Source organism: Trichomonas vaginalis, chromosome IV (genome assembly GCF_026262505.1).
Source record: "Trichomonas vaginalis G3 chromosome IV, whole genome shotgun sequence".
NCBI classification, from domain to species: domain Eukaryota; phylum Parabasalia; order Trichomonadida; family Trichomonadidae; genus Trichomonas; species Trichomonas vaginalis.
This window is the reverse complement of record NC_067206.1, coordinates 22,383,059-22,409,537: the sequence shown is the minus strand read 5'-3', so window position 1 is coordinate 22,409,537 and position 26,479 is coordinate 22,383,059. Positions and strand designations below refer to the sequence as shown.

The following is a 26,479-nucleotide window of genomic DNA, read 5'->3' as shown; positions in this document are numbered from 1 at the left end:
TAAAAGAAAATATTTTAAACCATTCAAATATTTTGAATGTCTTATCAATTTAAAATATTAAAAGATAGCTTGATTTTATCATCATTAGTTGTTATCAAAGTTTTCTTCTTTTGATGAACAACAGTAAATGATTTGTTAATTACTTGTCTTCCTTTTTCGCAGTAAAATCGAAAGTTATGATGATAATCTTGATCTCAATTTTGAAACTCTCTGATTTACAAGTAAGCATTCCTTTGGAAAAGCAGTCCTATTCTGTTTTCAAGATATTTTAAAGCCTCCATTTCATACAATGCGCAGATCTATTCGAAATTGCAAGAACTCTCAAGAAAAATGCAGCAGCAAAGAAGATTCCATAGTTTCTAGCATCAAAAATTTACAACCTTAATACAACAGTTAAAGAGAAGCTCGAAAAGAAAATATTTAACCATAAAGCTGGAAACCATTCGATATCTACTATTGGATCTAATAAAAAGTTAATTATAACATATTTAACATGCTATTTGTTGACTTTGTTCCATTATATTACCATATATATCTTTTTGAAATCTAAAATATTTTTACGATTTTAACCATGTGTTGTTGAAACCATATATCAATCTTAGCTAAAGTATCGTTTATGAGTCTGTCACCATCTAACGTATGAATTTTCAAAAATGTCAAATATGTTCATTTTTTCTGTAGATTCAGCCATAATTTCACGTTGTTATACTATTCAACTATTATTTAATATTTTTATCGATTTAAATATATGATGAGATGCTTAGTTCTCCTGGAAATCGATTTTTAATCGCAATTTTAACTTTCCAAAAAAAATTCAAAAATAAAAATCCCTCTCAATTTTCTAAATTTTCTAACTCGCCAAATCTCTAGCCAAATTTTTTTGGCCCGTATAAATATTGTTAGGCACTATATAGGGATGCTATTTATCCTATTTTCATCCCATTTTACTGTTATCGCCTAGTGAATGTACCTTTTATTTCGAATCATTTTTCGCGTTTACAAATGATCAGCGAAAATCTAAACAAAAATTCAACTATTTTGCTTAGTTTAAATAAATTACCTACTATGGTATTGACATGTTGAGTCAATTGCTATTTTTCAAAAATCTCACAAATATTCTTTCAAAATTAGAAAATAAATTGCTTGTAATTAATATTAGTTCAGGCGTAATAAAACGACAGTTGATAAAGAATCATAAATAATGATTTTCAGATCTGTGATTTTAATTTCAATCCTATTATTAACATTCTCATCAAAAGGTTAACTAATAACATCAACTTTGAAAATTTATCGATCAGTACGTGTTATTCCAATTCATAAATCATTCTCTGTTGCTTTTTGTGTTCTATTGAGAAAACTCATCATAAACTTTCTATTTTGCAAGGCTGTTATTACAAGGTTTCAAACTTTTTCATGGGTACTTATAATTCATTTATATGAAATTTTGAAAAACATAATTTGTCAACCCATAGAAGCAATTCTTCTATATAATACTGCACTGATACATTTGTAGGAATTACAGCTTTATAAAAGCAAGAAAATATGGAGAATCAAATCACAACTTGACATCAAGCAATTGTGTTATGCCATAATTCAAAGAATTAATGTACTAAGCATCTTTATTATAAGAATTGATGGCTATTGAGCATTTTTAAAAGAATGAATGTTTTATCAAATTCATGAAGCAGACAGATCGTAATTTTTCAATAACAATTTCTCGATAGTGCAAATTAAAGTAAATCCAATAAAAAGTTAAGCTGTTATTAGTCAGACGCTCAGTGATTTCGATATATGAAGCAATGTTCAGAAAATATATTTTATCGTCATTATAGGACGATTAAATATTTGGTCGACCAAAGTTATTATATTTTAGATGGACAAACTAAATGAATAAAATATGGCTCATTATCAATTTGAAAGAAAATTGATCAACTTAAATTTGAATATGCTGATCGTGCTCTATCAAAATTATTTACATAAACTATTCAATTATCAATCAATATTTATTTAATTATTGAGCAATATGATCATATAAGCTAATAATTAATAAAATATTGATAAAATTGAGTTATCCTGATCGTTCATAATTTCAATTGAGTACATAAACATTAAACGATCAAGTATTTATCTATTCTTCTAACTCAGCGTTTTTAATCGATAATAATTTTAGAATTTTATATAAAATTTTCTTAGAACTTCATTTTTTTCACAGTTAATGATGTTTTCTTTATTCTTCTGCCAGCAGGCAGCTGCGATCCTTAATAGGAAGAACCCTCTCCAAGAAATTGCACCAGTAAAGAACATTCCAATTGAAGAATCCAACAAAATTAATTTACAAGCTCAAAATGAAAACAGCGTTTCTGAAAATTCAATCAACGCTAATCTCAAGTACAATATTCCAAAAGATTCAAATGCACAAAATGAATTTAAGGTCGCAATGTACGCTGCAAACAGAAGACCATTAAAACTCTTCCATGGTATTGTCGCTTTCATCATTATCTGCGCTATCGTTATTGTTCTTGTTATCATTTGCATTGTTGTCGTTGCTTGCTTGAACAAATCCGTTCCAGATCGTGACTCATCTGGCTCTGGAGTTACTGTTTCAAGATCCGAATACCAGCCATCAACTAACCAACAACTTGTCAGCAATCCAGCTCCTCAGAAACCAGCTCCAGTTGAAGAAAAGCCACAACCTGCCCCTCAACCAGCTCAGTTACCTGATGATGATTATTCTGATTCTATCCCATCAGATTCCGGATCAGGCATTAATGTTTAAAATAAAAAAATAAAATTCTATTATTTCAAAATTTTCTAAATTTCTTTTAATCAACAAATCATCAAGACAAATATGTCTATATCTACAGTTTGATGATTCATTAAATGAAATCTCTATAGGAAACGGGATATTTTTAATGGAAAAACACTTCCAGAGTAAAATCAAATATTTTGTCACTTTTTTGAAAAAAATATTGAAATTTTTTTTTGAAATTCGATGTTGTTTACAGTACTTTATCTTTCATATATACAGACAAAACCAAGATATCTCACTCTACAACATCGAAAAAATGGACCTACTGTAGAAAACTTCTGGGATTTCAACAGTAGTACAGAAGAAGAGAAAAAATTTTTATTAAATGTTACTTCAAGCGTAGATTCATTTAAAGATAAGTTATACATACTAGAAAGACTAAATACTACTACAGCAAAGTTCATTGTTGCAGAATATTATACTTTCGAAGTTCACCACGAAGCTGCAGGAGATTTACCATTTAAGTTAATGCAAGAATGTTATCAAGAAGGTCTAGACTTATGTGGTGATTTCCTTGCTTATTTTTACGAAATTGGTTTATTTACTGAAAAAGATCCTCTAAAAGCAGCATTCATTCGAGCAGAATCCGACACGATATTATATTCAATAATTCGCACTGCTGATGCACCAGATTATTCACTTTACGAAAATTTAATTAAAATCACCGAATATTTCCCTCCAACAAAGGCCACACATAAGAATTTAACAGATCTATTCATTTTACCACAAGATGGCTACAGATATCAGAAATATCTTAAATCAAATACGATTCCTAAAAATATTCTTGAAATAATCAAAGGAATTCATGATAAAACTCAAAAACCAAGTGAAGAACTATATAAAATTTGTGCTACTGACTCAGAAGGTCGATACCATTTTGTAAAAGAAGTACTTTCCATTGACGAAGATTTAGCTCTTAAATTAATAAAAGAAAATCAAATAAAGGAACTCTATGCAGATGCTTTCCTTGCCTCCAATCAAGATAGTCCATATTTGAAAGCTCTTTCCAAAGAAATCTCTCGAAATATCAAAGATAACATTGATTTGATACCAAATTTGGCATTTTACCTTTACTCAAACAATTATAATAATGCCGGTAAATATTTATTGTTATATACTAAGTCTAAGTTCTGTCCAAAAGGTTTGAATCGATATTACAAAGATTTTCAAAAATATTTAGGATTTCCATCAAAAGATGAAGACTTATTTGCATTGAAAAACAATTTACACCATTATGACTTACTAACAAGAAATACTGCTCGTATTAAATTGGCTTTTCAGATTGAAGATGTCTATCAAATCGAACATCTTTTGTCTGAAAGTGAAGATAGCTTCAAAATATCAATTTTCATTAGATTTGTTAGATATACTCAACTGATGGTCAAAGCTTATTTGAAAGGAGGAATCCCTGCTTTCCTCGATTTCTACAACATTCATTTCGTTAAATTGATGATAGAGCGATTGGTTGCATCATTAATTGTTGGTATAATGTCACTATCTCTATTTATATTAATAAGAAAACGAGTCATGATGAGCGTTTTCGATTGAAATATATAATAAAAAAATATAAATCTGTAAATTTAACAGTATACGGAAAAAGTGGGTCTTAAAATCATTTTGGGTCTTATTTTTAACCGCAAAATTCCCAGAATTTTGAATACTTTGGCAAAAAAACTTGCAAAAACACAGCGTCTATATACTATGTAGATTAAGATTTTGCAAAGTGTCAAAAAATAAAATTTTTTTAAAAAAAATTTTTAGGGAGTTCGAAAAAAGTAATGATTGTAAGAGATGGGAAGTATTTACGCTTGAAGTCGGAGTGGATATGAAAAGCATTTGTAGAGGTGCATATCTTAGTATGCAAAATTGAGATACTGTGTTGAAATCTACAAAATTCAAAATCTGACACAAGTCTCTCTGACCATATTATACTCGTATTCTTTCTCTGTTGTATGAGATTTAATGAAAATGCTCGTTAATAGATACACATTTATTTAAAAATGATATCCGTTATTAAATCATATGCTCTGTGGACGCAGAAACTTGTGTTTTCGACTTTGTGAGTTGGTAATGAGCGATACGAATGGGTCAGTTTTGTTAGTAAAGTCATCTGTGAAAAAATCGTTAATTGAACAATATGTAATAATATTTGAAAATGAAGTAAACAGTATATTGAAATGTGCAGTATTAAGCTACTCTTTGACCTTGTAAGTTTTGATCAATTATGAAGCTGAAGGTATATTTGCAGGTAAGCAAGTTTGAGGAAAAATCTTATAGCTAAAAATAAAAATTATATGAAATAATTATGAGGTTCATTTGCTAACCTGCTTTATTTTTGGGGTCAGAAAAACCAGGTTCGAATCCGAATACATCTTATTTTTTCTTTTTTCATTATATCAATAAATTGTATTATCCCCAAGAATTATTTTAATAAGAATCAATTTGGAATTTGATCCATGAATAATATATTTCGTATTTAAATACTCATATTTTTGTAAAATAATCTTTTTGGTTATATTACAATCAAATTACAAAACAGTTATAAGATTTTCTAATCCTAAATTCGAAATATTTGAACTTTGATCTTTAAATTTTAAACAATTTTGAGAAAGAAATATTGTTAATCGCTTAATATTCTTATGTATATAAGTTGATTATGCAGCTTTGTGTCAAAATCCAATTTTTAATACCAATCTCATTTATTGTTCAAATTATTTTTATTATTATAATCATGAGATCTGGTATTATGTGAATAACATCACATTTCAACATAAGCGTTAGTAAAATTCAAAATTGCAAAACAATCACCTCAATTTCTCTATTTATTCATAATAACTTATTTACGATATACCCATTTAATTAGTTTCATGTATGTTAGCATGTGACAATAGATATTTGAAGCTTAAATAATGGATTGCCGAAGAAATTAACAAAAAATTCTTATATTTTTGATTTATGATCATACAAACATAAGAACTTACAACAAATATCATTATAATACATAATTACCATAGTTGTATCTCAAATTAAAAATAATATTATATTTGGATATTATTCTCAATAATTTTCAATTTTGCTTTATATGAGATTCAAACAGACCATTAGATACATGTTATAACCAATCAATATTTTCATAAGAATAAAAATTTTTTAGAATATTGTTTTATGTTTTTTATAATTTACAGTCTATTTGTATCTACCTATCTTAAAATACATTTTTGTTTGTAATCGCTCTTCCACCTATAACAATATAGAACAATTCTGAAAATTTAAATGTTTTGATATGGATAATTCAGTTATACCAAGATTGACTAAGTCTCTTGGTATGAATAGTGAACTTGAGAACATCCAATTGATTCATATTAATAAATTTGAGTCAAATTCACAAAATTATTATTAGAAAATTTAATTTATTCAATATATATGACTAAAAACAGTTTACTTGTTTCTTACTAATAGCAATCTTCTATTTATTTTTCAAGTATAAAAAAAAGAAAAAAAGAAATGCGTGGCACTTAATTCGAACTCGGAACCCCAAAAACAAAGCCAATCCGGCGGTTTTAACAGTTAGACTACACCTCAATTTCATACGAAGTTCATTTCACAGATATTTATGCGGCCCACCCTGTCAAAAAATAAGACCAAAAGTGAGCTTAAGACCCAAATTTTCCGTATACTGTAATTGAATCTCTCTTTTAAACATCAATTTGAACGAGTTTTAGATATAAAAGTGTTGAGAACTATTGACAAAAGTTCTTTCTATATGGATATCGTGTTATAATTTAGAGGACTTCCAATTTTTCAATTTTGACAAATTTCTGATGGATTTTCATGGAGCACTTACTTTGCAAATGAATTTGTAGGAGAACAAACTAAATATTGCCAAAATTGTAATCTACCAGCAGGAAGAGGTCAATATTACTTAGATGAGTGCAATTTTTTTGATGATAATAACAGAGTTATCACTTTTGATCCAATTAAAAACTCTTTATTCCTACATAATCGGTGCTCTTTTAGTAACTGCACTTCAACAGAGAGCGGAAGTTGCATTTTCTTCAAAATTGGGAGTAATAGTTCGATTGTTCAACGAAAGTTCTGTTGTACAAAATGCCAAAGCCAAAGTGGAGCACATTTTTCATATACATATGTTGACAAAGATAACTTAAACTTTATTATTGAAAGTTCCCTTTTCGATGTAGGAAAAGAAAGTTTTGGTTACTCTATAAATGCAGAACGTGATAATATCATAGTTTCATCAACAAATTTCTCATCATGCAAAGCATCTTGGGGACCTGCTGGTTGGCTTAAAAGTCCTTTAGAAAAATACACAACAAAATATAACTATACAACTGTTGTTAATAATTTAGCAACAAGTACTATGATTCTAGATATTTGGAATTACGCATTGATTGATTCATGTAATATTATAAATAATACCATAACAAAATCATATTATGGAATTATTTTCCATTATAAAAATTCTCTTACTGTAAAAAGTTGTTCTTTTATTAACAACACTGCTCCTCAAGGTTCATATTTGATATATAACAATCAAGATCAATTAACAGTTGATAGTTGTTACATTGACAATTCGATTTCAAATACATTTTATAGAAATGTAAAACCTACTAATCCAAGAGAACTATTTACTAACAAATTGATTCATTTTTCAACTGGTAATTGCCAAGCAGAATTTGCAATTATCAAAAAAAGTATTTCTTATGTTAATAGACTTTCTCTTTTTTTACAAACTTTAGTAAACATTTCTAACTCTTCATAATCTAATATTTCATTCTCTTCTAATGAAAGTTTCAAAATCGAAAACTCTAATTTGTTCGATATATATCATTTTTGTTAAAAGATTCTCACCCTTGAACTACATTGCTCAATTAATACCCTCTATTTCCAGGAATTACCGTTTAAGGTTATTTTGTGCATCAAAAAAATTCAATTTTAGCATGATTGAAGTATTATTTTTAAAAAATAACAAGAAAATATTAATTTATACAACAGTGTTATATATCCCTTACATTTTTGTGGCAAATGGAGAGGGTAACGGCGTCGAAATTGCATAATTTCAAATCTCCTTATCTCAACGAATGCAAGAGGGAGGGGACTGAAATTAGGCTATTTTAATAGGTATAAGGTATAAAACATTTTCACTGATGAAAAATTGAAAAAGCTGATTTCAGCTTTCTAATCATACCTTATATATGAGGTATCATATCAAAATACTGATATGTTATTACTTATGGGGCCACCTGAATGTTCTCACAATTTGTTTGTATAGATATAAAAATAATTATATTAAATTTAAATTAAGTCTTTTATTCCTAAAATGAATACTTTTTGACATTTTTAGAACTCTTATATTATGAAGTGAATAATACCAATTGTAGAAATGATAAGGATAAGAAATTGATTACTAAAACAATAGTATTTCAAAGTGTTATGATGTTTAATGTATTTACATAGATATGAATAAACGAAAAATATATTTTAATCCGAATAAATTGAAAAATCTATTTCAATCTTTTGCGAGGAAAAGGCTAATGCACATGTATTTACTAAAAGAATGGAGTATTAATGACATAATCAACAAATCCTGCATTTATTTTGATAAATATTCATTTTTTAAAATTTTGACGAGTTTGAAGTCTTGTTTCGGTTCGAATTCGTGAAAAATAAATATTTTCAAAATTTGATAAATGATATAGTATCATCATCCAAATAGAATACATCTATTATGCTTTTTATTGATTTATTTCTATTTTATTGGGATAATCAGATTTTCCTTTGAGTGTGAATGATATACTTTTGTCACAGCACTAAATCATATAAAATGTGCTGAGTTTGTTTCCGCTGTTTATTTTCAATCTAATCTATTCTAATAGTAGTTTTCATGCGTTCGAAGTTTCAACAAAAAAGTCTATGAATACACAAAATAATTGATTTTTATATCATTAAATAGTATTTTTAGTGGAGAACAAAGCATATTTTAACGTCAGCCAGGAATTACCGTTTTACCAAAATTTTTGTTTTTGAGCAAAAATTTTATCATAAAAACACTCTTTATATCATAAAAATGCTATATTATAAAAATCAAAAATTTCAACTTGCAATCAAATCATATTAAATCTCATGTCTCATATTTCCATATAAAGTACAAAATCATAAAATTCAACATCTTTTCTATCCTATCCTCTTTTAAAATGCTTCGAAAATGTCTATATATGTCGAGATATAGAAGCTTTTTTAGAAGGTGAAAAAAAAGTGACGGTAATTCCTGGAAATAGAGGGTACAGTTTCAGTATTTTCGAACAACATGGTATTCAAAACTAACTTCAAAAGAATAGAAAATAGTTATTAAAAAAAGGTAATCTCAAGGATAAATATTTGATTTTTATGGAATTTCAATTCCATGTTAAAATTCATTGAAGTTTTAAATGTTTTATTTCAAAATTCTTAATTTGTAGAGTAGTTTTCATAAAATTCTCTAAAGATGTAAATTTTGTTTTTAATATTGCTATATTTTGACTTTTTATGAATAATCTAGAGGTAAAATTCTATTCTTAGAAAACGGCTGGGGCAACTGAAGCAACTTTTGGCCAAAGTTCAGCAGCTTCCTTAGCAACTGGTCCTGTGATAGCAGAACCCTTCATTTCACCCTTATCATTGATAATAACGCCAGCATTATCCTGGAATCCGATAACTACGCCATCCTTACGGCGCCAGATTGCGCGTTGGCGAACAACGACGCCCATGGAGACTTTCTTACGAAGAGCTGGCTTACCCTTCTTGCATGTAACAACGATAAGATCTGAAACTGAAGCAGCTGGGAGACGGTTGAGACGACCCTTATGGCCACGAACAGAAATGATGAACATGTTCTTAGCGCCGGAGTTATCGCAGCAGTTGATGACTGCACCAACTGGAAGACCTGCTGTCATGGCGAACTTTGTGCCTTGCTGACCTGTACGTCCACGTTTTGACATTAAAAGAAAAGACAGCGGTTAGGTCAAAGACATACAACTTTTTTGACAATTATAAAGATTTTGTCAACGTAAAGTCGATGGTTTTGACAAATAAAATTTTATATAGCAATTAAAAATTTTTAATAATTTATATCAAATGCACATTCTACTTTCATTTTTATCAATTGTTTATCAATTTTATCTCACTTTGAATGGGTGATCATCAAATAAACTCTTTACCTGAACTTAATAGAGTCGTAGAAAGTCTCCAAGCAATCGAAAACATTCTGAAGCGCGAAGAAATCTTAGTAGAAATTAATTCTTCCAATGGAAAAGTTAGTGCTCGTATCAAAATTGAGCAAGATTTATATGATTTATGCACAATATATACTACATTAAATGCACAAACAGGAGGCGAGGTTTCTTATAAAATTAGTAGCTATCCTGTCACAGAATTTCATTCGATTTTATCAATAATTTCACCACTTATTCCTAAAATGCGTTATTTAGCTAAAAATCCATCAATGCTTACAGTTACACTAGCTGAGGATGCACATAGAGATATTTTACAGTGCGAACGAATTTTGACCGTTCGAGAATTCTTAACAAACTCAGAGATAACTCCAGATTGGGCTTCTTCGATAGAACCAGCTCCACCAGAGAATCTTTTGATCAGCGTTTTTCCATTCCGCGATTCTTTTTACGTATCAATTTATATGGTTCAGCCAACAACAGATCCTCTCCGTGAAATGCATGTACACTCAACTCCGTTTAACTATTCTCCTAAATCTGTCGTCCAAATCAATGGACAAAGATATATGATTGAGCATTCAATCATTGCTTCACAATGTCATCAAACGCTTACGCGTATACTTCGACTTATTCATTCGGCAAACGAAGATCTCGAAACACTTAGCTCTTTGAAGAAATCTCAATTATAATCTAATTTTTTTTCTAATTTGTTTTTTAAATATTTATTACTGTCTTGTATTCTATTAATTTTTACATACTATCATCCATAAATATGTTTAAAAAGTATTATATCGAGAAATTTTGATGGAGATTGAGGATCTCTAACTTAACCACTACTGTTACACAAATAACCACCACATTGTAAATTAAGAGATTCTTAGAATGAGGAGAAATCCTCTAATTTCATCATGATTTTCAGTTATGATCATCAATGTAAACTGATTAATCATGATTAATCTTATGTATTTTACTTTCAATTTACTGTTACATAAGAGTACAGTCTTATAATAGCTTATATGACTAATAATTTTCATAATTATTTTTCAAAATGTTTTTCAAGCATTTAATATAACAATATATAGATCTATGACTGAAGTAATAAAAATATTCATGAAATAGAATAAAAATAACATATCTATTTATCAAATATAAAAAAATCAAATTATTAAATAGTCAAATTTTCTTCAGGCGAAGGAATACTTAATCTAAACATCAACTGATCGTATAAAATACGAACTTTGAAAATTTCTTCATCTCTTCCTATCAAAAAGACCAAAGGACACAAAATATAGAGTGACTTTTGGTACTTAAACTTTGCAAAGGACATATTTCCGTCTTGTTCCGCTTTAACTCCTGTCATTGCGTATTCCATTCCTTTATCAAACAAAAATTTCAAAGCAGATATCGAAGGAGGCTCCATCTCAGTCTGGGAAAGCTCATCAGCTTCATCTTTGTACCCTTCAATTTGCTGAATAATCTGATCTTCGTACTGACAGCTTCCTATTGCTCGGCATTCGTATAAAATATCGACCAAAAATTCGCACATTGTAGTAAGTAAGTCAAAAAGAACTGAATCGCCTATATCTTGGCAATCTGTGAATAATGCTTCAATTGAATCAGCGGATTCCTTAACAAGTGACAAAATCTTATCAGGTCCTTCATTTTTATCAAGAGTAATGATGTTTGAAAAAGAAAATTTCTTCTTTCGACCTGATGTATTTTCTAATGAAGATTTTGGAGGAGATTTGAAGTACTGATGCTCAACAAATTCTTTTAATGTCATTCTCCTTGTTGGATCTACTGTCAAAAGCTTAGAAACTAAATCTCGAAGTAAATCCGGACAAGAAATGCTTTTTGGAACCTCAATTGGACGGGAACCGAGTTTTTTGATCTCATTTGTTAATTCAAACGGTGATTTGCAGTTCGGAAATGGAGGTTGTGACACAATCATTTCGTAAATTATGACGCCTAAGCTCCACATGTCAACAGCTGACGTGTAAGGTGAATTAAATTGTATTTCTGGAGCCATGTATATTGGTGAACCGCAAATTGTTTCAGCCATATCGTTATCATGAAGAAATCTTGCAAAACCAAAGTCCGCAAGCTTTAAAGTAATATCAGGCCACTGACCTTTGATCATAATATTTTGTGGTTTCAAGTCACGATGAATAATTTCTTGAGATTTCAAATATTGTAAACCATTTCCTATTTGTTGAATGAAATTGTAAAGCATTTCAGGTGATATTCCAAGACCAAACTTTTTCAAGAAGAAATGCAAGTCACCAGTCTCGCAATATTCCATAACTAAAAAATAAGTCGAAGAAGTTCTTTCAACACCATATAATTTTACAATATTTGTGTGCGATAGCTTTTTCATGAGATTAATTTCATTTTCTAATTTCTCTCTTTCTTCAGGAGTTGAAAATTTGTTTGTTGAAATCGATTTAACAGCGACAACATCACCAATTTGCAATGGTGGATAATTTCCCACTATTGTGGACTTGTACACCGTCGCAAAAGAACCTCTGCCAAGTTCTTCGCCAATCTTGATTTTCCCATTTATTATCATTTTTAATATTTTTTATTATAAAAGTGACATTTTAATTGTATTGTCATTTTTTAAGGGACGAGAATCATCAAATTTTCAGGTTGTTTCGGTTCATTTGTCATTTTTAGTTATTGTCAATTTTGACAAATTTCTGATGGATTTTCATGGAGCAGTTACTTTGCGAGTGAATTTGTAGGAGAACAAACTAAGCATTGTCAAAACTGTAATCTACCAGCAGATAAAGGTCAATATTACTTAGATGAGTGCAATTTTTATGATGATAATAACCGAGTTATCAACTTTGATCCAATTGAAAACTCACTGTTCCTACATAATCGGTGCTCTTTTAGTAATTGCACTTCAACATCAAGTGGAAGTTGCATTTACTTCAAAATTGGGAGTAATAGTTCTATTGTTCAACGAAAATTCTGTTGTACAAAATGCCAAACTCATGATCAACAAGGAGCACATTTTTCATATACATATGTTGACAAAGATAACTTAAACTTTTTTATTGAAAGTTCCCTTTTCGATGTAGGAAATGAAAGTTTTGGTTGTTCTATTTATGCAGAACGTGATAATATCATAGTTTCATCAACAAATTTCTCATCATGCAAAGCATCTTGGGGACCTGCTGGTTTTTTAAAAAGTCTTAATGTTAATTACACAACAAAATATAACTATACAACTGTTGTTAATAATTTAGCAATAAGTACTATGATTCTAAGTATTTGGAATAACTCTTTGATTGATTCATGTAATATTATAAATAATACCATAGCAACATCAGAAAGAGGAATTATTATTTACCATGTATATAATTCTCTTACTGTAAAAAGTTGTTCTTTTATTAACAACACTGGTCCTGAAGGTTCATATTTGATATATAACGATGCTTATGGTGATCCAAATGAACAAACAACAGTTGATAATTGTTACATTGACAATTCGATTTCATCAACAATTAGATATAATGTAGTACCTACTAATCCAAGAGAACTATTTACTAACAAATTGATTCATCTTTCAACTGGTATTTGCCAAGCAGAATTTGCAATTATCAATAAAAGAATTTCTAAAGTTAATAAAATTTCTCTTTTTTTACAAACTTTAGTAAACATTTCTAAATCTTCATAATCTATTATTTCCACATCGATTTAAGCTTAATACACTATAATTTTTTATTTGTAATGATACCTAAGAATCAACTGAATCTATAAATTGCAACAATTGATATTGAATAGAGAAATCCTCACGAAATACAGTCATTTTGACAATTGCATTAAACAATCTAATTTTATGTTCCATGTGTCAATTAATTCATAATGGAGTAAAAATCCACGTTTAAATCAGAGATTTGCTGAAAATATAATGAATATGAGGATTTAATAAGGGTTTTTCATAATATTATTCGAACTAAATATAATTATTTATCTTATAAATGAGGAAAAAGATAAATTTATTTGTTAACATACATATTTTTATTTTAGAATAATTCTCTTAACTTTTGCAAGTAAGGGCAGCTTCTCGGATTGATAGGGCCGCCAGGGTAGCATTGAGTAAACACTGGGCAACCACAGCATGGCACTTCTGAGATCGGACAAGGCGGAACTTCGAGAATTCCTGGTCTGAGCATGGCGCCTGATGTTTTGATGACTCTCTTAGAGTGCACCATAGCTGTAATAACTTGTTCAGCTTCTTTGTCTGTAATATGAGCTGCTGCAAGCGTATTTAATTTGATTTTTTCTATCATATCTTTAACAGTAATTCCTCCGGACACTTGGACGATATTAACCGAATTAGCAATCAATTGCTCGACGAAAGTAGTGTTAAATGTTCCATCTAAGTACCAAACACCACCAGTAATTTCTTCTGAAGGAGGCATATCGTAAAGGAGGTATAATTTAAGCTTCTTTTCATGAATAGATGTAATGCTCTTGATAAGGCAACGGGTTTCAAGTTCTTTAAGAACATTTGATAAAGTTTTGTCTGCACAGCCTCCTGCCTTCCTGATATCACGTCTCCAGATTCCTTTGTTACCGGCTTTATCTATTAAATCGTAAATTCTATGATGGTCGTCGTCTAAACCGATAAATGATTCTTGTAACTTTGGTGGAACAGCTTTATAGCGTTGTGGCTCTTTATCATTGCCATAGACAACACGAACTTTACCATTTGATATAATTTGTCTCAATAAGGCAAGGATTGTTGCTGAATCACAACTTCCTTGTTCAGAAAGCTTTTTATGAAGATCATCAACGGTAAATGCATTGTGTGGGTTATCCTCGAATATTGTATTCATTTTATCACGAAGAATACGTTGAATAACATTTTGGGAAGCCATTTTTTGAAAAATCAGAAAAGTGACATATTTTTCTGCCGCGGATATTTTAATTGCAGGGAGACACATAGCTTAGAATACAAATATAAGCAGCCTTAGCATTACACTGTGTTTTTATTCTAATAATATGCGATAATAACAGGTTTATGTAAATAATATTGAAATCGATAAGGAAATAGTACCCATTTTTTGCTCGTTAATAAGAGATAAATTTTTAAAAAATCAATGGTAGCATATATACACTACATAAAAAGCAAATTTATATTTATTCAAATCATTTCCGAGTATCTTACTGTATCAACATATCATTTTTTACAATGCTTCATGCAAAACATAACAGAGGAAGAATTTTATTAGTATATACCTTACATAATGAGTGATTGAAGAACTTTTCGCAAATTGATAGAGAAATAAGAATTCTGATCACATCATTATTGCATATTTCTTCCTAATCATTTGAGGCATAACAATTGTTTGTCTTAAATTTGTAAATAATTGAAGATCAAATTTCAATTCTTGAAAAAGTTCCATTAGAATAGCCTCTCTAATGTGTTTTTGAATAATATATACATGTGGCTTAGAATTACTTAGTAAAAACTGAAGATTATAACGAAATAAGACGGGATTTTAGGTAGACTAAAATTGAATTGAAAGTCGAAAAATTTTCCATCAGTCAAAGTGAGTTCAATAATTTTTCCTAAAAATATCAATTGTTTCAACATACCAAAAGTTTGGAATATTTTTCATTCAAATTTTTTTTGAAAAAATACCAGCTTAAAATTTAAAATGACGAGACATCACGTTGGCATCGATTTAGGAACAACATATTGTTGTGTTCATATATATGATGAAAAGAGACATATAGTTAGTCCCATTCTAGATGGCTCCACTTCTCAGATTCCATCTTATGTCAGTTACTGCGGAGATAATATTCTATATGGTGCTGTTGCGATGAATCAGATTTTAAATAATACTAAATACACTGTTTATGACTCAAAGAGAATGATTGGAAAGAAATTTGATAATAAAGATTTCCAAATTGACAGAAAGAACTGGATGTTTGAAACGGTAAGAGGTGCAAACAATTCTATTAACATCAACATCGAATATAAAGGCAAAATCATTCCTTTAGCTCCAGAAGAAATTTCGGGCCATATTTTACGATATTTAAAGAACATTACAGAGAAAACTCTTACATCCGGCGAATGCTCCGATGTTGTCGTTACAGTTCCTGCTGCTTTTGACTCAATTCAGAGAGAAAAAACAATTTTAGCTGCAAAAGAGATCGCTGGATTCAAACACGTTGCTCTTTTAGATGAGCCATCTGCTGCAGCCCTTGAATATGCCCAAGGACTTCCAAAACATACACAAGAAAAAGTTTTAATTTTTGATTTCGGTGGCGGCACATTAGACATTTCCATTGTAGATATAAATCAAACGGAATGCAGAGTAGTTAAAACTAAAGGCAATCCGCACTTCGGAGGCCAAGATATTGATAAAATTCTTGTTGGTTATTTCAAAGACGATTTCGAGAAGCAAAACAATGTTAAAATTGATATGTCCACAAAAGAAGGTCAAATGGCAATGATGTTACTTAAAATAGAATGCGAAAAACTGAAAAGAAATTTATCAAACCTTAGAACAGCTAATTTTACTCTTAATAAGTTCTATCAAGGCTTTGATCTCAATGCAAAACTTACAAAACGTAATTTTGAGAAGCGAATTTCGGGATTTTTGGAAAAAGCAAAAGATTTAATCGAAGAAACATTGAACGAGGCCAAATTGCAGCCAGATGATATCTCCCAAATCATTCTTGTTGGCGGCTCATCGCAAATACCTGCTGTTGGAGAACTTATTGAAAATTATTTTGATAAAAAACCGATGCAATCGATAAAACCATTAGAAGTTGTATCCAGAGGTGCATGTTTACAATGCTACAACCTCCATTGCATCAACGGATTCGAGCCACAGCATGAAATTAACGGAATTGAAGAAATTTCCGAAGATTCATCATCATCCACACCTCCAAGAAGTAGAATGACTTTTTCAGCACCAGCATTTGATACAACGAACCACGAAATCGAAGATGTCATAGCAGATCAAACAAATAATCAGCGTGAAAGACCGAACAGACAAGTCAGAGCTCATTCCCACAGCGACCATGATGAGGAAGAAGACAAACCAAAGCCAACACCTAGAATGGTACATGGAAGACAGATAAAACTTGTAGAAAAAGTGAGTTTGTCATTTGGAATTCGCGAAGAAAATGACATTTTTTCGAAGATCATTCCAAGCGGTGTTGTCATTCCCGCTAAAGAAGTTCAGACATATTGTACAACTGTTGATTACCAGGAGTTCATGGATATTGCTGTTTTCCAAGGCGAAAACAGGAAAGCTTCTGAAAATAGTTTTTTGGGAATGTTTACAATCAGTGATTTTCCAAAGAGAAAAGCAGGAAAAGTTGAAGTTGCAATAGAGATGACGATTGATAGAAGTGGTATTTTAACATTGAATGCATCTGTTGAGAACAAAAAAGTCAAATACGTGTTTAATAAAGAACTTGGAACATCAGAACAAGAATTAGATAGAATTAGAAATAACTTGGCTGTTGTGAGAAATCCAAAGGAAGAATTCGAGAAATTGGCATCAAGACTGCCTTTGTTAGGTGAGAAAATAAAGAAGAAGTGCAGAGAGGAATCAAATAAAAATGCAGAACACAACCAGTTAAGAAAGAATGTTTTTAATCTAATAGATGACGTGCAGGATGAAGAAGATCCTTCACCTGAAAGAATTAATGAGTTGGTAGAAAACATGGAATCTTTGATGAGAGAAATTTATTCGGTTTTCCCTGAATTAGCTGATGAATAAAAATATTTATTTATGTTTTAAAATGATCTATATTCTTTGACAAACCCTCAAACATAAATGCTCATGTTTTCTATTCGATTAATTTGAATTTCTATTCTGTGAATGCAATCGATGTGTTGATGCAAGGATTGTTTTTTGAAATTAAGCAGACTTTCTCGATTGATATAAGTTCTTTAATCTTTGCATCAGAAGGGCTAAATAAGATGGAATTTTAGTCTATTAGAAGGTAATAGTGTAAAATTGATTGAATAATATGTTGGCATACACAAACATATCTAAAATTGGAGCATATTAGATATCTTATAATTTTTAATGAGATCAACTGATTCATTACACTTCGAGCTCAAGAATCTATAAGTAGATAGTACGAGATAAATAACATTTCTGTGTCTGATAAGCTCATAAAGAACATACAATGTTACTATGAATATCAAATTATCCTGCGAAGCTATTCAATGGCATAAAGAGTATAATATTATATGATCAAATTTGGAAGTGTAGCATAAATCTGGAAGATAAAAAAATTTTTAAATTTACTTACGCCTTTTGTCCCGCAGTTTAGAAATCAGATGTTTTTTTCTCGGTTTTGACAAATTTGACAAATTTCTGATGGAGATAGTTTTTTATGGAACAGTTACTTTGCGAGTGAATTTGTAGGAGAACAAACTAAGCATTGTCAAAATTGTAGTCCAGATGCAGAGAAAGGTCAATATTACTTAGATGAGTGTAATTTTTTTGATGATAACGATAGAGTTATCAACTTTTACCCAATTGAAAACTCTTTGCTTTTACATAATCGGTGTTCTTTTAGTAAATGCACTTCAACATCAAGTGGAAGTTGCATTTACTTCAAAATTGGGAGTAATAGTTCTATTGTTCAACGAAAATTCTGTTGTACAAAATGCCAAAGCCAAAGTGGAGCACATTTTTCATATACAAAAGTTGACAAAGATAACTTAAACTTTATTATTGAAAGTTCCCTTTTCGATGTAGGAAAAGAAAGTTTTGGTTGTTCTATTGAAGCAGAACGTGATAATATCGTAGTTTCATCAACAAATTTCTCATCATGTAAAGCTAGTTACTGCCCTGCTGGTTGGATTAAAAGTCCTAATGTTAATTACACAACAAAATATAACTATACAACTGTTGTTAATAATTTAGCAATAAGTACTATGATTCTAAGTATTTGGAATAACTCTTTGATTGATTCATGTAATATTATAAATAATACCATAGCAACATCAGATTTTGGAATTATTATTTACCATTCAGATAATTCTCTTACTGTAAAAAGTTGTTCTTTTATTAACAACACTGTTCCTCAAGGTTCATATTTGATATATAACTATGATGATCAATTAACAGTTGATAATTGTTACATTGACAATTCGATTTCAAATACATTTTATAGAAATGTAGTACCTACTAATACAAGAGAACTATTTACTAACAAATTGATTCATTTTTCAACTGATATTTGCCAAGCAGAATTTGCAATTATCAAAAAAAGTATTTCTTATGTTAATAGACTTTCTCTTTTTTTACAAACTTTAGTAAACATTTCTAAATCTTCATAATCTAATATTTCATTCTCTTCTAATGAAAGTTTCAAAATCGAAAACTCTAATTTGTTCGATATATATCATTTTTGTTAAAAGATTCTCACCCTTGAACTACATTGCTCAATTAATACCCTCTATTTCCAGGAATTACCGTTTAAGGTTTATTAAGCTGTAAACGCCGAAATAAGTTGTAAACGCTACTAATTCGACTAAATTATGAATATATACTACCAAAAGAACTATTAAACACATAGTCTAATCAAAATCAAATATAATAATCAGAAAAATCTTCGAACTGGAACATTTCACAACGTGTGAAACCCATATTGCAATCAACAAGCTTATAGTTAAAATATAGGTCCGATATTGCTTGCTTTAAGGTTGAAGCACTTCTCCCACAATAATTTCTTTAATCGTTTGCAAATTCTAATTTTCATGAACGTTAAAAGTTCTGAAAATTTGAATGCTTGCAAACGATTTTTTACAACCTTTCTTAAATTAACTTAAGGATGTGTGATAAATCATAATCAATTATTTGAGTAAAACTCTGTGTCGGTTTTCAATTTGTGCAAAATGACGAAAATCAAGGTGAATGTATTCAATCTTACACCACTGAACAAAGTATTTGCGTGTTTCAAAGTTGGTGTTTACCATACAAGCATTGTTATTGGCGAAGAATATGAATATTATTACGGATTTTGTCAAAGAGGAATTACAGGGATTGACGGTCCTGAAGTTATAAATCAATTACCATCTGTTATGCAAGGTTCATTTAACTCATCACATGAAATTGGAGAGACATCTTTATCAGTCGAAGAATGCAGAGAGATTTGCCATCAATTAAAGGCTTCTGATAAATGGCTTAGCGATTACTATCATGTTCTATACCATAACTGCAATTCTTTTACTTTGGAATTTTGCAAAATCCTTGTTGGAGAAAATAACGTTCAAAATTATCCTTATTGGGTGACAAGAAGCGAAAGCATAGGAAGATTCGTATTTAATATTTCATTGTCACACTTTTTAGGATTCGTTAGATACGTTCCTGGCTTTAGTTTTCCAAAAGAAGTTTGCAATTTTAATAAATACCAAGGAGATTCAGATCCTTACGATATTGACGAAGTAGGATCTGAAGGCAGTGATGCTGTTGTAACAGAACCATCGCATGGTAAGAATCAATGAAATTATGTTATATTATATTTATATTGTTTGTCGTTTGTAAATTATGTATGATATGCCAAATTCTGTTTTGATCTTTTGCATCATATTGAATTTTTAGTGTTGAGATTTTTCATAAAATTGACGCTTTACATGTCAAAAATTCTTTAGCGTACAACTCCAAGATGAAATCAACTGCCCCAGCCAAAACAAAACCTGAAGAATATTCATTCGATAATGATCTTCCAGATCCGATGTCTAAATCTTTTCTCAATCGTAGCTTAATCGATCCATGGAAAAGAACTGATAAAATGGATTGCACAGAGACTCAATTACCTGCAAATCAAATATGGACTCAATTACAGCAGCAAATGTTTGAATTGCAAGATATTGCTCGTCATAGAGGTGTTCCAAATACAACAGAACCAATATTTACTTCTCCTTATCCACAATAAGATTACTTTGTTTGTTTGATATGAATAAATACCATATGTTATATAAAATCTAACATCGAGATTCTTCATATCATAAATTTATTTCAATGAAGTCCATTTTCTCACCTTTTAACTCTTACCTTTAAACATATGAATATGGATTAGCTGGCACTAGCAATGCCAAGGCTTTAGAGTGACTTTAACACAGAATAAAGTATTGATATAAGAAACACCTATTCTGTGTGTTATGTAGTTCAAGTTGTAAAGCTAACATATTGATATTTAGAGTGAGAACGATTTTATTTGATAAAAATTATTGGAAAATTTATTCAATGATTTATGTATCAATTTATTTTGGCTATTAAATGTAGTTTCATATGGTACCATTAATCAATAATTATTTTTAGCAAACAAATTTTTGATGAAATTTTTTTTGACCAACCTATTTTTTATCGTCATTTAAAATGAGTGAACAACAACAAGAGAAACCAGTAGAAGGAGACGGCAAGAAAGAACAAGAAAATAACGAGAAAAAGGAGGAGGAAAATAATGCTCCAAATGAAGAAGAAAAGAAAGAAGGAAAAGAGGAAGAATCTGTAAATCCAAAGAAGAAACTTACAGAAGAAGAGAGAAAAAAGCATGCTTTGAAGAACAACCAGTTCCAAAAAGCTCAAAGAGGAGCTAAAAATACTCATATTCCAACAGTTACACCAAATGCAAAGTGCCAACTTCGTCTTTTAAAGCTCGAACGCGTTAAGGACTGGCTCAAAATGGAAGAGGAGTTCATCAACAACTGCGAAACATTATCTTCACGCGAACAACAGCAAGAAGATAAGCGCCGCAAACTCGAAGAAGTTCGTGGCTCTCCTATGATGGTAGGAACATTAGAAGAAATCGTTGATGATGATCACGCTATTGTTTCACGCTCAGTGCAAGACTTTTACGTTACAATTTCTTCATTTGTCGATCGCAAGGCTCTTCAAATTGGATGCTCCGTTTTACTTCACGAAAAGGCTCTTACAATCGTCGGCCTTCTTGATGACGACGCAAATCCACTTGTCGACGTCATGAAAGTCGAAAATGCCCCACTTGAATCTTTCGCCGATATCGGTGGTCTCGAAGACCAAATTGTCGATATCAAGGAAGCCGTAGAGCTTCCATTGACTCATCCAGAGCAATTTGATGAAATCGGTGTTCAGCCACCAAAAGGTGTCATTCTTTTCGGTCCACCAGGTACAGGCAAGACATTACTTGCAAGAGCTGTCGCTAAATCTACATCCGCAACCTTCCTTCGTGTTGTCGGTTCCGAATTAATTCAGAAATACCTCGGTGAAGGTCCGAAATTGGTCAGAGAGCTTTTCAAGACCGCCCACGAGCTTGCCCCATCCATTGTCTTCATTGATGAAATCGATGCCGTCGGTACAAAGAGATATGATTCAACATCAAGTGGTGAACGTGAAGTTCAGCGTACTATGCTTGAACTCCTCAACCAACTTGATGGTTTCGATGACCGCGGTGATATTAAAGTCATCATGGCTACAAATCGTATTGAGACATTGGACCCTGCTCTTATCCGTCCAGGCCGTATCGATCGTAAAATCGAATTACCATTCCCTGATAATAAGACAAAACTCAAAATCTTCCAGATACATACAGCAAATATGCACTTGGCACCAGATGTAAACCTCATGGAGTTCGCTAACACTAAGGATGAAATCAGTGGAGCTGATATCAAGGCTATCTGCTCTGAAGCAGGCCTCATCGCGCTTAGAGATGGCCGTTTGATGGAATGCCAGGCAGATTTCAGAAAGGGACGCGAAATGGTTATGTATCGTCGTAAGGAGAATATTCCAGAGGGTCTTTACATTTAAAGATTTTATATTTGTGCTCATATTTAATAATTTTTTTTATTTACCAAAAAAATTATATTTCTGCACGTTTATTCCCCTCAACTCATATTCTTTGTATTGTTTTCTACTATTTCTTTCAATTTATCTGATTCGAAATTTTAATTTTGATGGAAATAACTTTATCTGGTTGTCTAATTGAGTTTTCCTTCTAATAAACCAGAAAGCATGAATTGAGATATTCCATCAAAACCAAATTTCAGATCCAAATTATATGAATTGGATTCTTTTACTTGCACAATTGAGTTATTAAGGAGTATTATATTTGAATCAAGATTATTTGTAAAGTGAATCAGTAAAATCTTCAATATAATAGGTTTTGAACGAGAATTTAGATATAATCAGTAATTAATGATTTCATTTCTATTATCACTATAAAATTGTTAATTACTAAGAAAGCTAAATCGAAATGGTTTCTTTTCCGAATCTATTTCAAAAAAAATTAATCTATAATTTTTTTATTGTTTAGTCGCATGGACAAAACTCCTCCATATATTCTTCCACTTTTTCTCTAAATCCACTTTCATCATGAATTAACATTTCTGCTGCAGCATTATTTAGTGGGGAGTAAGGATTTGGAGTGACAAATATCAATTCGATGCCTTGAATAATTTGAAGGATTGTAATAGTTGGATTGTAATCTCCTTTAATGATATTTAAGCAAATGTTTCCTTCTTCATCGATATTTGGATGCCAAATTTTTGTCAAAAGTGTAACATGTGGTGGAGCAATGGGGAATTCTTCAGGAACATCAAACTTTAAATCAAAATTGTGATCTTTCCAAATGCCTCTCGTTGGTTTTATACGAATATTGAAATGTAATAAATCGTCTGATTTGGGAAAAACAACTTTAATGCCACGATAGTCATCAAGAAGTGCAAAATCCTTCTGAAGTCTAAGTTCTGCTGCTAATAACTTCCTTTTTTGACTCATCCTAAAAATTATGACAAAAAAAATTTTTTTCCATTGAATTCCATATTGTAAATTCACTTAACTTTATTGAAATATAATATGTTTCAAACAATTCTTAAGAATTTTAAAATTCCAACACAATCAATTTTTTTCAGGATTTTTTTATCGGAATTTGAATTAAAATCTGAAAAAACTTATGAATGGATCTAATAAAAGTTGTATGATTGATTTTCACCAAAAGAAAATGAATAATTATATTTTTAGATGGATTTCAATTTCAATATGTACATTTATACGCCAATATAAGTGCACATATGATCCTTTGTTGATAAAAATATGATTTGATAACTTTTCATAGTCATTATATATTGATGAATGATCGCTTTATTTCAATACCAGAAGCAAAACTTCAATCAATGTATAATCATATCTGGTCTTCATTAGAACAAATTTTAATAGCTGTTCAAGCTGATATTTCAGTCGGAAAACAACAAAATTCCTATAATGGATTTTTCATTTTAACATATGGAGCACTTTATTTTATAAAGGCAACAATTTTCGGAAACACAGAATTAGTATATGAAATTCCATTGCTTGATTTGAGTCGCTGTGGAACAGAAGAAGGACAATTAAAATTATATCATGATACAACGAAAATATCTGTCAAGCATCCTCAAGTAGATGAATTATTAAGTATGATTATTAGCATATTTCTAGAAGTCACTTATAAATTTAAGAATCCTCCAAAACTTAGAGTCAGATCTGGCCTTCCTCTTCAAAATATGAAGCCTAAGAATAGGCCAAATGATTTATTTTTCAAAAGAACGATAGCTTTAGCACATTTCTACAAAGAAAAAAGCGAATTTATAGAAAATGCAACTTATTTCAGGAAACAAGAAGAAAATCTCAAAGATCAAATCATCATAACTCCTGAATTACAAGTCGGCAACATGTTTCAGACATACGGAACTACAATTGCTTATGAATCTAAAATAAATACGATTTTATTTCAGGCTTACACTGATCCCAACCTATCAGATCTACTCAATGTGATTTTGTCACAAACGAATCATATCTCCCAAGTGATTTTTTCGGATTACAAAGAACAAAACCCGATAACTTTTAAATTTGCACACGAAGAGACATCAATCAACAGATATTTATTCATGAGATGTTGTGGGCAACTTGCTATTGACTTCATTAACGCATCAGTTGACTTTGTTACTCCTATTCAAGAATTAGCACTTTCTGTTTGTACTTTGAGAGCTCAAGAGTTCGGAGATATCATTACCTACATGTCATTATCACCACCAGCTACGAAATTAAAGAAACTTTACATGCATAGGGTGCAAATGAAACCATTTCCTTTTGATGACATAACTAGGTTAATGAATTTCGCTTTAAACCTCGAGACTGTCGTATTTAGAGGCTTGGAGATCGATGCAACCTTGTTATTAAGGACTTTATGCGATAAAAATTATTCTCATCTGAAAACTATCACTTTGAGAGCAATGGTGTTCAAAACAAACATCTCTGATGACTTGGATATGCCAAATACACTATTGTATTTCAATGTTTCCCAATGTAGTTTCACACAAGAAATTTTCTTGTCACTTTTACAGTTTTTGACTCGGAAATGGCATCGAAGAAGCATTGTTTTCGCAGCACAAGGCCTTGTCATGAAGGATGATGTCTTTAACGCTTTCAATTTGCTTGAATTTGATAAAATTTATCCAAATTTGTGCGAAATCGACTTAACAGGCAATTGTTTCTCATCAAATGCGTATAACTCGTTCTTTGCCTTCGTTAATACCCAAAAGCGATTACATTGCTTAATTTTGAATGACATTTTAACCGATAACTGTCAAATTTTTCTTTCTTTTTTGGCCAAATTGATTTTTGAGTTAAAAATCAAAGGAATCGAACTCAGTGGGAATTTTAATGATGCCATCCTGTCGCACTTCATCATCTCACTCTGTGGAGCCTCTTGGATCAGCCACTTGAGATTGGAAGCTAAGGAACAATGCGAAAATTCAATTCCAGCTCTAATTTCCCTTCTTGAAAAAGTGACACAACTCTCTGAATTTTTTGTTGATTGTTTTCATCCGAGAACTCCTTATTATTTCTTAGAGTTATGGAAGGAAGTAGCTAACTCTAAGTCGATACTTGCTACCAATCTTCCTCTCAGTGACATGGAAGAGCTCCACATCTTTGGAACTGAAAATAATTTAGATTTTCTTGAAAACCTCAAAATTAAGAGGAAAATAAGTGATATATCGAGAAGAGTATCATTGCTTCAGTTAGTTCCTTATTCTGATTATTCTGATTTGAAATTCACTGATGAAAATTTTGATTCAATTGTAAACAAACTCAGGAATGAAACAATATTCGAAAAGATTGCTTCATTGACATCTAAAGAGTTGAATGATGAAGATAAAATTGATCAATTCGTTGACAAAGATTAATTTTATTTTGTTTTTTGTTATGGGTGCACTTATCACTTTCTGACATGCTATGAAAAAATCAATATATAGCAACCATATTAGGTACTATATAGTGATTTATATTTACTTTCTCCCGACCAGAAATATTAACTTTTGACCTTAGAATATTGGGATAGAAAGCTTGTGGGTAAAAAAATTGAGAGAATGTCAGAAAGTGGTAAGTGCACCCTTGAATAAACATGTTTTTAATTATTTAACACCTTTTTCAAC

The 26,479-nt window shown here is 30.7% G+C and overlaps 11 protein-coding genes across 11 annotated transcripts, besides 5 other annotated features; 7 read left to right on the top strand and 4 right to left on the bottom strand.

Annotated features, from left to right (window-relative positions):
- Positions 1–974: part of a mobile genetic element that runs on past the window's edge.
- Positions 975–2,199: 1,225 nt separating this feature from the next.
- On the top strand, positions 2,200–2,807 carry TVAGG3_0147490 (uncharacterized protein; the record flags this gene model as incomplete). The annotated part of the gene is made up of 1 exon (XM_001324856.2): positions 2,216–2,776. One exon carries the CDS (start codon positions 2,216–2,218, stop codon positions 2,774–2,776), a length of 561 nt encoding a protein of 186 aa, XP_001324891.1.
- A 185-nt stretch (positions 2,808–2,992) lies between these two features.
- On the top strand, positions 2,993–4,357 carry TVAGG3_0147480 (uncharacterized protein; the record flags this gene model as incomplete). Its single annotated transcript, XM_001324855.1, has 1 exon — positions 2,993–4,357. The coding sequence occupies one exon, from the start codon at positions 2,993–2,995 to the stop codon at positions 4,355–4,357; it is 1,365 nt and encodes a 454-aa protein (XP_001324890.1).
- Positions 4,358–9,248: 4,891 nt separating this feature from the next.
- Positions 9,249–9,901, bottom strand: TVAGG3_0147470 (large ribosomal subunit rRNA binding; the record flags this gene model as incomplete). The annotated part of the gene is made up of 1 exon (XM_001324854.2): positions 9,382–9,804. One exon carries the CDS (start codon positions 9,802–9,804, stop codon positions 9,382–9,384), a length of 423 nt encoding a protein of 140 aa, XP_001324889.1.
- An 84-nt stretch (positions 9,902–9,985) lies between these two features.
- Positions 9,986–11,041, top strand: TVAGG3_0147460 (uncharacterized protein; the record flags this gene model as incomplete). The annotated part of the gene is made up of 1 exon (XM_001324853.1): positions 9,996–10,724. One exon carries the CDS (start codon positions 9,996–9,998, stop codon positions 10,722–10,724), a length of 729 nt encoding a protein of 242 aa, XP_001324888.1.
- A 114-nt stretch (positions 11,042–11,155) lies between these two features.
- TVAGG3_0147450 (protein serine/threonine kinase protein) lies at positions 11,156–12,615 on the bottom strand (the record flags this gene model as incomplete). The annotated part of the gene is made up of 1 exon (XM_001324852.1): positions 11,201–12,604. The coding sequence occupies one exon, from the start codon at positions 12,602–12,604 to the stop codon at positions 11,201–11,203; it is 1,404 nt and encodes a 467-aa protein (XP_001324887.1).
- Positions 12,616–14,045: 1,430 nt separating this feature from the next.
- TVAGG3_0147440 (transcription by RNA polymerase III) lies at positions 14,046–14,933 on the bottom strand (the record flags this gene model as incomplete). The annotated part of the gene is made up of 1 exon (XM_001324851.1): positions 14,070–14,927. The coding sequence occupies one exon, from the start codon at positions 14,925–14,927 to the stop codon at positions 14,070–14,072; it is 858 nt and encodes a 285-aa protein (XP_001324886.1).
- Positions 14,934–15,710: 777 nt separating this feature from the next.
- Positions 15,711–19,573, top strand: TVAGG3_0147430 (unfolded protein binding; the record flags this gene model as incomplete). Its single annotated transcript, XM_001324850.1, has 1 exon — positions 15,711–17,792. One exon carries the CDS (start codon positions 15,711–15,713, stop codon positions 17,790–17,792), a length of 2,082 nt encoding a protein of 693 aa, XP_001324885.1.
- A 211-nt stretch (positions 19,574–19,784) lies between these two features.
- TVAGG3_0147420 (uncharacterized protein) lies at positions 19,785–21,239 on the top strand (the record flags this gene model as incomplete). Its single annotated transcript, XM_001324848.2, has 1 exon — positions 20,698–20,967. One exon carries the CDS (start codon positions 20,698–20,700, stop codon positions 20,965–20,967), a length of 270 nt encoding a protein of 89 aa, XP_001324883.1.
- A 148-nt stretch (positions 21,240–21,387) lies between these two features.
- TVAGG3_0147410 (26S proteasome regulatory subunit family) lies at positions 21,388–22,837 on the top strand (the record flags this gene model as incomplete). The annotated part of the gene is made up of 1 exon (XM_001324847.2): positions 21,411–22,817. One exon carries the CDS (start codon positions 21,411–21,413, stop codon positions 22,815–22,817), a length of 1,407 nt encoding a protein of 468 aa, XP_001324882.1.
- A 462-nt stretch (positions 22,838–23,299) lies between these two features.
- TVAGG3_0147400 (NEDD8 transferase protein) lies at positions 23,300–23,792 on the bottom strand (the record flags this gene model as incomplete). The annotated part of the gene is made up of 1 exon (XM_001324846.2): positions 23,319–23,786. The coding sequence occupies one exon, from the start codon at positions 23,784–23,786 to the stop codon at positions 23,319–23,321; it is 468 nt and encodes a 155-aa protein (XP_001324881.1).
- A 333-nt stretch (positions 23,793–24,125) lies between these two features.
- TVAGG3_0147390 (ribonuclease inhibitor domain-containing protein) lies at positions 24,126–26,443 on the top strand (the record flags this gene model as incomplete). Its single annotated transcript, XM_001324845.1, has 1 exon — positions 24,137–26,230. One exon carries the CDS (start codon positions 24,137–24,139, stop codon positions 26,228–26,230), a length of 2,094 nt encoding a protein of 697 aa, XP_001324880.1.
- Positions 26,248–26,279: a mobile genetic element.
- Positions 26,248–26,279: a terminal%2Cinverted (terminal inverted repeat of tvBac_53III transposon ID:TVAGG3_0147370).
- Positions 26,410–26,440: a terminal%2Cinverted (terminal inverted repeat of tvBac_53III transposon ID:TVAGG3_0147380).
- Positions 26,410–26,440: a mobile genetic element.
- Positions 26,444–26,479: the final 36 nt, after the last annotated feature.